The following is a 9,419-nucleotide window of genomic DNA, read 5'->3' as shown; positions in this document are numbered from 1 at the left end:
GAAGGGTTCCTGTTCTTCCTCCTCATTTGTAGCTACTTGGGCACTGTTCATAATGAATGCTCTTCACAGAGGTGGGCAGAGCAAGCCCTTCCCTGGCTGGCTGGCTTTCTGCAGGATGAACTGTTGTTAGTATCCCCGTCACCTTTACTACCACCCCTGCTTATGGGGACAGCTGCCTGTTCCCTGCTTACACTGTGTGTCTGGGTAATGCTTGGAATCATTTATAACAATTGTCTTTTAATTGCTTGTTCAGCACTCTGCTGTGGAGCACCGCACCGCTCTCTGATGGCAGGGAGGGCTGGCGGTGGGATGTCAGGGCAAGGCTGCTGTGTTAGTGCATGTGGGGGATTGATCCTGGGCCCTGGGGATGTTTGCTTGCTCCTAGGAGGTTTTTAACTTTAATAACATCTCTTGGTGATAAGAAGCAGTGGCATGGAGGGACACAGCAGTGACAAGATGATTTGCACAGCCTTTCTGTGCTGCTTCATCTTCACAGACATCGCAAATTGGATTAGCATGGGGATGAGGAAAGCAAGGGGGAAAGTGGGGGACAGTGGGATGGAGGGAGGGGAGAGGGAACCCATGTTCATTCTAGCAAGCAGATGGACAGGCTGAGTCTCCTCCCACCCCTTCTTCGCTGGGTCCTGCTGCTATCCATGGATGGAAACATCTGAGTCTTCCTCCTGGCCGTCTCTCACCCGCCCCAGCAGCTCTTCCCATTCCTTCCTTGTGAATGCCTGCCCACCCCATCTGCTCTCCCACTTTCCTCCTCAGCCCCAGAAACCCCTTTCCTACTCACAGCTATTTTCTCTTTTTATATGCCAGGCAAGTGTCCTTAAATAACCCCTGACCCCACAAACACCCTCCTGGTGCCCCCTGCGTGTATCCTTCCCTGAATGCCTGGAGTCACCCCTCGGTAGATGCCAGCAGCCACCCGGTGCGTTTGTCAACGTGAGGAGCTGCCAGAGCTCTGCATGGGGACATCAGCATGTGCCAGACGCTCGCTCCCCGCGGTGTTGGCACGCGGGGCTGTCTCCCCTCGCCGGCAAGCACGCTGCTCTGGGTGGCAGTCTGTGACCATCTCCCGTCTCCTCACAGATCTCTCGTAACCTGGGGAAGCTCTACAGCGAAATGATCTTTGTGAACGGCTTTGTGCACTGTGACCCGCACCCAGGCAATGTGCTGGTGAAGAAGTGCCCAGCCTCCGGCAAGGCCCACATTATTCTCCTGGACCATGGACTTTACCAGGTACGTAGCTGTGGGGGCTTCCAGGGCCTTGTGATGCTGCCTGTAGGATTCAGGTCCGAACGAGTACATTTTGCTTATTACTCCCATTACCCTGCAAGGATATTCCCTGACTCTGGAATGGGGGACGGGGCACAGCTAGAGGGCACAAGGCTGTCACCCCCAGTTCCCCGTCCTCTATGGACTCCTGGAGGGCATGTCTCCCTCCCCAGGTGCTGAGCGACTCATTCCGCATGGACTACTGCCGCCTTTGGCAGGCCCTCATCAAGGCTGATATGAAGAGGGTGCAGAAGTACAGCCGGCGGCTCGGGGCGGGGGATTTGTACCCTCTCTTTGCCTGCATGCTGACCGCCAGGTCCTGGGAGTCTGTCAACAAGGGCATTGACCGGTTGCCTGTCTCAGCCAGCGAGGTAGGTTCTGTGTTCCTTTCCCTGTCCTGTGTCCCTCCTTGTCCTCGGGTACCTCTCTTTGCTGTAACCATTCCACCACAGATATCACAGCCGTGCTGGGCATCCGCTGGCAGCAAATTCTGCATTGATAGCTGACCTAGGAAAAGCCAGGACTCCTTCTGCAATGTGTTTTATAGTGGCTGAACTTAATTTCCCAGTTTCAGTTGGCTTGGGCTGCTTAAATTTTGTATAATATTTTAATGGCTAATTGTTCACCTGTTCTGGCAGGGGAAACATTTGGAGATCAGCCTTTTCTTAAAAAAGTGTGGAATGCAGCTGTGAAGGGAACCGTCAAGGAGGATAGGTTAAGGTAGAGGAGACATAAAGGCTTAGTGGGAAGACATGAGAAGGATAATGCATTATCACTATTCATGTAAATGACTATCGTCACTGATACAAACTCCTAAAAACCCTTGGAAATTACCTCCCAGTCAGAAACACTATTAACTTGGAGTCAAGGTTGCTTAACTGCAGATCCTGTCAACTCAATCACTACAAATCTAAGAAATTGCCACTTACGTTCTCCACCCTTTGCTATCCACACATGCTGGGATCCTTCTCACGCCTCCTCCCGCTCCTGCCACGCTCACCGCCGCCGTAAGAAGAGTAGCGGCCCCTGCCAACTGCGCTGGTTTTAGAGATGAGCATACAGGATTTCAGCCAAGGGACTAGTGTCTGTAGGTAGAAACATGTTGTACCCACGGCTTGTTTTTATCTGCACGCATTTGTAGTAGGGAGGGTGAAATTCACTTAAGTAGCATTATAATATTGTCCTGTGAAATTGTCTTCTCAAAATTCCTATGAGTTGGCGTTTCACTTTGACGGATGCGGCAGCATTTGCTGCACTGCCTTGCCATTCTCCACAGCAACGAGTAGATCAGATACCTTGGGTTATGGACCCCTCAGCCCCCAGTTATTTCATTGCTTCCTACCTGAGTTAATTTTCTGCGTATCAGAAATAATGCAGTGACTGTCTAGCAGATCTGTGCTGGATCTGGCGCGTTCTGGAGCTGGTGGCTCCAGAAAAAAGATGCAGAGGCACCAAAGCAAATTGACACAGAACTGGCTCTGATATTACAAGGCTGGTGTTGAATCTGAGCTAATAAGCAGTATTTATCCTAAACTGGCTTGTGAAGGTTATGCCAGAGGTATAGTGGCAGCAGCCTGGTGCCTCCTGTGGGCTAACGAACTTTGTCATTGCGCTGGGTTGCTTGCGTGGAGCCGGCTCTGTTGTCTTTGCCTACATGACACAATTAATGCCGAAACTGGATAATCCTGCAGCAGATAATGGGGAGCTGAGCGGATTTGCTGTGGCATTAGGAAATGAGCTGCTCCTTGCCCTTAGTTTAGAGGTGAATTTGAAAGATTTTATCAGCAGCAGGAGCCAAGCACTGTGTAGGCAGGTACCATCAGCGGAGAGCTCCGGAGAGTGCACTTGAGGATGTATCCACATGGGAATAGCCTGTGAAACAAGGGAGCAACCCTCCTGAAACAAAATGTTACCTCTAGTGCTGTGCCCGGCCAGGAGCACTGCATCTGGAGAAAGGTTCGATGAGGCTGGGGCGAGTCCAGTCGGAAGCTACAAGGACTGGTGATCGAGCAGATGCAGCCTGTGAGGTAAGTCTGAGCAAGTTAGGGCAGAAAAAGTCTATGGAAGGGTGAGTCGAGGAGCGTTGTTATAGTGATTTTCAAATCTGTTAAAGACTGCTGCAAATGGGATAGAAAGTAATGGGTTTAAATTCAGCTGAGGAGATTGGGGTGGAACATGAGGAAAGCCAAACCTGACAGCGAGGCGGGTGAAGTGAGGCTGCGGAAGGTCTGGAGAGGCTGAGTCACGTCACTGGAGAGTTCTAGGGGCAGGCTAGACACATGTGTGAAGATTGCCATAGGTGTAGCTGTTCCTTCCTTACGCCGAGGCCAGGCAGCTGACTGCTCAGGGTGGCTGTTAGCCTCATCTCGCCTGATTTTATGGATGTGTCTTGCTGCGTCCTGCAGCAGCCCTCAGCGGTTCCAGCCGAGGGGCTTTTCTCAGGTCCTGTGGCATAGCTCGTTTCTTCCCCTGCGCACGAGCTTCGCCCTTGACAGAAAATGACAGTTCTGATGACAGATCATGTGGTTGTTTTGTGATGTGGACAAGCAGCTGGAGCTAAAAATAAAAAGAAATGGAAAAGAAAACCTCTGTGTAGAAAATAAAGTAGGCTGTGTAGTGATGCTGGCTAGGATAAGGGATGAGAGATAATCAGGGAGGAATTTTCTGCCAACAGATAATGGAACAAAACATTTAACATTTAGCAGAGCTAAGCTGCTTGTTGCTGAAGCTTTGTGTATCTGGTCAGTGATGGAGGCAGGAGGACACAAAGATTTACTTGGCAGCAGCCAATGGCGGTGTGTGAGCTGTACACATCTCTGACCATCACAGCCTGCACCCTCGACTCGTGCAGGTCTGTTCCTTTATAGTAAGCCTGAAATTCCCAAAGAGCGAGTGTGAGATCCCGTATCGTGAAATGCAGGCTGCCCAGCCTGCATTCCAGAGGAGAGAAGGTTTTAGAGCTTTCCCTTCTCTTTCCCACAAAGGAGCCTCCCTCCTGTAAGAAGTCATTTACTGCCCTCTGCACATGTCTTGCTGGATTTTGGAGATTTCACGTGTTCCAGGGACTTCTATTTGGATTTGTAGATTCATGCCCTGGCCTCTGAGGGGCAGGTGGGGTGTGTATCACAGAGTGATCTGTGAATGTGCTGTGGGTGCTTGGGACAGCCAGGAATCTGCAGGAAAGCAGGACAAAGAGCTCTTTAGGTTCTGGCTGAGAGTCGTGGTCTGGAAATACACCGTCTCCTCCTGCCAAGTCCCAGCTGCCTCTCGATGTGGGTTTCCCATGCACTCTCAGCTTCTCTGTCCTTTCCCTCTGCCATGACCTTGCTGGCCGCAGGATGTGGAGATCCGGTCCAACGCTGCTGCTTACCTGCCCGAGATCACCCAGCTCCTCAACAACATCCCGCGCCAGATGCTGCTGCTGCTGAAGACCAACGACTTGCTAAGAGGGATCGAGTCAGCCCTGCACACACGTGCCAGTGCCAGCTCCTTCCTCAACATGTCTCGCTGCTGCATAAGAGCTGTTTCCACGTGAGTCTCTTCTCCAGGCACCAGAAGCCAGCCATGGAGCAGTAGGGGCCAGCTGTCCCCAGGGGCCGGGAGCTGAGGGGATGTCCCAGGGCCAGCAGGCCAGCCAGGACCTGGTCCCACAGCAGCTGAGCAAGGGCAGAGCCTGAGATGGTGGTCAGGTCCAGTCAAAGGTCCATATCATAATGCAACATCACGGCGACAGGGCAGGCCCAAGATCAAATCAGAAAGTCAATCTGTAGATCAGGTCCAGTGCTTGTCAGGCAGGTCTGTGATGGCAAGGCAGGGCTGAGGTCAAGCCAAGAAGTCAGTGTATGACTTGAGGTCCAGGTCAAGGGGCTTGACAGCAGAGTGTGAGCTGGGGACCATTACTCCTCCAGTGTAGCTCAGGCAGGGACTGAAGGTGCAGGCCTGAGATTAACTGCAGCTCCTTGGGCCTGTGAGCAGAGGGTTGGTGGAGGTCCCAGGCTGTTCAGGGCCATTGAGGCTTAGAGCTCCCCACTCAGGGCCCTCATAAGGCCTAACTTGACCTCTTAAGCTCTTAGTTTTAGCTGTGGACCTCTCCTCCTCATTAGCACATGTGCTGTGGTCTTACCCCTGCTCAGTTACACACCTCAGTCTTTGCCTGTGCTGTTCTTAGGCCTGTCAGCCTCTCCAGAGGTCTCTCACCCTGGGGCTGGGGACAGGGATGAAGTTGGAGTCCTTAGGGTAACTGTTTAGGGTTTGTCTCCTCCAGAGAAGGAAAAGGGCCTTCCTGTGCATTACAGACATCACCAGTGGAAAGTATTTGTGTGTGGGAAAGATCTGCATGTTCCCTGCTGCCAGTTTCTGCAGCCTGATGGGGAGGCTAGGGCTTACTGTGATCATCAGGCTGATGTTTAAAAGCCAGGAACAGGAGTTGGGCAAGTGATTTCTGTCTGTGAGTCTTATGAGTCAAAGCACTTCTGCCTCAGATTCTTCCTTCTTGCAGAAGAAATAACAGTTATTTCCCCAACTGATTGAGGGACCTACGAAGCACCAGTTAACCTCTGCTTCTAAAGAAAGGAGGATAATTACTTATCCTGGAATCAGTGTGTCAGGATTGCTGGACTCTTGAGTGTGCTACTGGGAAGGGCTCTGGGGATCCTGTCCCTGTTAGCTGAGGTAGAGCTGGTCACAGAAGCAGAGGATGCCATGGCCTCCTTCCTGCCGGGCTGCATCCTGCTGGATCTAACGCAGCTGTTTCTCTCATTCTAGGTACCAGAGGAGCAAGAGCCACTCGCTGTACAGGAGGGCCCACATCTCCCTCACAGAAGCCCTGAGCCTGTGGCAGATCAACTTGTATGAACTCTTCCTGTGGCTGAAGGGGTCCCAGCTGGGGAACTGGGTCGTTGCTCTCCTGAGCTGGATGCACCATTCCACGTACTGACATGAACTGGTCGCAGAGGCCCGGCTGTTCCCTCCCTCCCTTCTGCTCTCCGTGGCACATTTGCATTTCTGACTGTTTCTATCCATTCTGTGGGCTATTTTTGGGTCTTGTTCCACCTTCTTGCTGCACTGTCCTTGCCTCTTACAGCATTAGCTTTCTCTGTGTGCTGAGAGTGGAGTCAGTACCGAAGCTCTGCCGTTCTGTGGTTTAGGAAAAGGAGGTGCGGGATACCATGTGCCAGGAAGGGCAGGGTACTTTCTTTCCCCATCTGAGCAGAGGAAATTCCACTCCAATTCCAGTGGGACTGCACTGGAAGAAAAAACCTGTCCTTGGCTCTTGCCTAAACAATCCTACAAAATTTAAGAGAATCCCATCCCTGCCTAGAATGCCCCAAAACATTTCTCAGACCCTGAGACAGAGGTGATAAGTCCCTTTCAAATCCAATAGGGTTTCTATAGTTTTTTGCAGTCTCTTTAGTCTGATTTCTGTTCAGGTGGGCAGAGGGTTTTCTCAGACGAGTGAGAGCCTAGGGAGAGCTGGCACTGGGGCTTCATCTCCCAGCACCAGGGAGCGGGGACCCTGATGGTGAGAGTGGTGGACTTGGAGTCCGTCTTTCTGAGGTTTGTCTCCTGACCTGTCAGCAAGTGCCTCTGTGGTTTTGATCTTTTCCTGGCCTGTTTCCTTGTAGGTGAATGGGGAAGGGGACAGTGATCCTGCCTCTTTTCTGAAATTCAGGGAAGACAGGAGGAATGACAACTCAGGGTTCTGAAACTGCTGGTAATATATGTGTACTGTGCAGTACTGCCACACAGCAAAATAAATGTGTTGTCAAAGACCTTTGGGGGAGGGATGCCTGGCTGTGTGCTCAGGGTGACCTTTGGGCCTCTAACTCGGTCCTGTTTCCATTTCTCCACTGGGTGATGCCAAGCAGCGCTGTTAACTCCTTGCAAGCCAAGTGCAATGGCCTCTTGGTCTTTCCTCTTCCCAAGAGACTTGTTCCACATCAGGGTCCTCTGGTGCTGCATCAGATGAGTGTTGGGATGGAATGGAGGAAGGGAGGAGGATGCACCACTCCTTGCCACCCAGATCCGTGCTGAGCCTGCAGACCACGCCGCCACACATCTTTGAGACGCCACCGTCCCTGGGCCACGCTGTGAGCGTGTCGCTTCCTGCGCAGGCGTGTCGCAGAGCCGGCTGGCTCAGGGCGGCCAAGAGGTTGGCTGACTTGTGAATGGGGAACTACTGAACCTGGGTTCTTGGCCTCCTGTGCAGCCAATCGCCTGACCCTGGCGTTAGCTCCCTGAGCCCTTCCCGCTGTGGGTACAACAGGTGGAGCGATGCGCCCTCCCGTCTTGGCTAACAGCAAATAGAGAAACCTGGGTCAGGCTGAACGTCCTCGCAGGGCTTGTCCCCAGGCTGGGCACTGACGGCTCAGAGGTTCCCCTGGCTTCTGGGCTGTGTGATGGCGTCAGGGAATGGAGTGGTGGCGATTGCAGTGACGAGACTCCTGAGTCGACAGGGAGTCACAGAGGCCCCGGAGAACTGCTCCTGCAGCCTGGATGTGAGTAATCCGTGCTCGTGTGAGCGGGCTGGCTGAATCAGCGCCCTGCTCAGGCATTGCGGCTTGTAGGCTGGCCAGTGTGGGTGGGCTTGCCTCGTTCTCCTCAGAAGTAGAGCTCTGCTCACAAAACCAGCCCGGTGCACCCAGTGACGTCCAGGCGACCCTCTAGCAATGGTCACCAACTTCACATCCTCATCTCGCAGCTGTCCATGACTGGATACATGGACCAGAGCACTAACCTGTGCATGAAAGCTCGCCCGCAGCGAGTCTCTCTGGTGGTATCCCTCGTTTCCAGAGGGTCCCGCATCACGGAGAGGCTCCCCGCAGCTGACATTTGCATTAACTGCCGAGCCCTCAGCTCTCAGCCACCGTGCCTGTTCTTTCACCCCTCCCAAATCCAGCAATGCGGCTGCTGGCTCTGAGTGTGGTAGGGAACCCGCAGCCCCTCAGACAGTTGTTTCTGGCGGCGTGCAGCAGGCAGGGCGGGCAGTGCTTGGGACAGCTTTGTCTCTTGACATTAGTCTCTGCCGGGAGGCTGCGTGCTTCAGCGCTGGCCGTGGGACTCCTCTGCCGGTTGTGCTCGACTCTCGCTCTTCCCACAGTCAATCAATGAGGGTTTGCCTGAGGAAAGAACAAGCAAACACCCGGAGTTTGACCCTTTAACATTCCTGCCTTGTCTTTTCGCTGAAAGCTCTCAAAGGTGAATGTGTTAAAAGGGTTTTGAAAAGACACTATCTCATCCCAGTTTGGGGTTGTCAGACGTGGGTAACGTGGATAAGCTCCGTGTGCTTGCCCTCTCCTTCCAGCCTGCGTTTGTTGTGTCTCCCCGCCAGCAAACATGGGCTCTGCCGGCGGTCCGCACACCAGCTGCCCGGCTTCTGCTGCCAGCCAGCGGGGCTTTGGTGCTAGATGTCGGCCCTGCAGCAGGTTCCTGAGCCCACCCACTCCTTCTGGGACTGAGAAGGGGGGTTAAGAGCTGGGGCCAGAGATGCAAAACTGATGGGCAACTCTCAGCTCCTGAAGTACCGTGTCGTAGCATCATAGTATCTCCCATCCAAAGGCTCCCAGTGCTCTGGGATGTGCTGGGGAGCCAGCAGTCGTTTAATTTAAATGCACCATCTTGGCTGGAGGTGGAAAACGGGGTAGTCAGGGTAAATGACCTCACCATGAAAAACTATGTGGGAATTTAGGGCATGAACAGGCTTTTTTACATCCAGCTGAAGAGGAAGCCAGCGAGTACATTAGTCCGGGCTGAACACCGTAGCCCATGCCTAGCACATCCAGTGAACTTCAGCGATGGCAAATGGGTGGCGTCAGATTTGCAGATCAAGGCCACACAGTGCCCTCTGCCATTTCCCAGGGGCGTAGGCACCTCGTGCACTCGCAGCGGAGAAGCTTGCCAAGCGCATCACTCCCTGCCCCCCATCACAGACCACCCCTGACCAGCACACAGCCCGGCCAGCGCCAAAGTCGTTCCCTCACAGTGACTGCCCGTGGGTCACCGGCGCTGCCTTCCCACATCACTGGGGTCCTGCCAGGAGCCTGCTCCAGCGTGGGCTTCCCACAGGGTCACAGCCCCCTTCAGGCATCCCCCTGCTCCAGTGTGGGATCCTCCCTGAGATGCAGGTGGGTCTCTGC

General features: G+C 53.4%; 1 protein-coding gene across 1 annotated transcript; it reads left to right on the top strand.

Moving 5' to 3' along the window:
• Positions 1-1,098: 1,098 nt before the first annotated feature.
• Positions 1,099-6,313, top strand: LOC104507765 (uncharacterized aarF domain-containing protein kinase 1-like; the record flags this gene model as incomplete). The annotated part of the gene is made up of 4 exons (XM_010149145.1): positions 1,099-1,248; positions 1,458-1,655; positions 4,622-4,815; positions 6,049-6,313. Coding segments are annotated over 4 exons (714 nt in total), but the record flags the coding sequence as incomplete, so codon positions are not given.
• Between the last annotated feature and the right edge of the window lie 3,106 nt (positions 6,314-9,419).

This window comes from Eurypyga helias, unplaced genomic scaffold, assembly GCF_000690775.1.
Source record: "Eurypyga helias isolate BGI_N326 unplaced genomic scaffold, ASM69077v1 scaffold41803, whole genome shotgun sequence".
NCBI classification, from domain to species: Eukaryota; Metazoa; Chordata; class Aves; order Eurypygiformes; family Eurypygidae; genus Eurypyga; species Eurypyga helias.
Note: the sequence above shows the minus strand (reverse complement) of the source record. Positions and strands in the feature narration are given on the sequence as shown.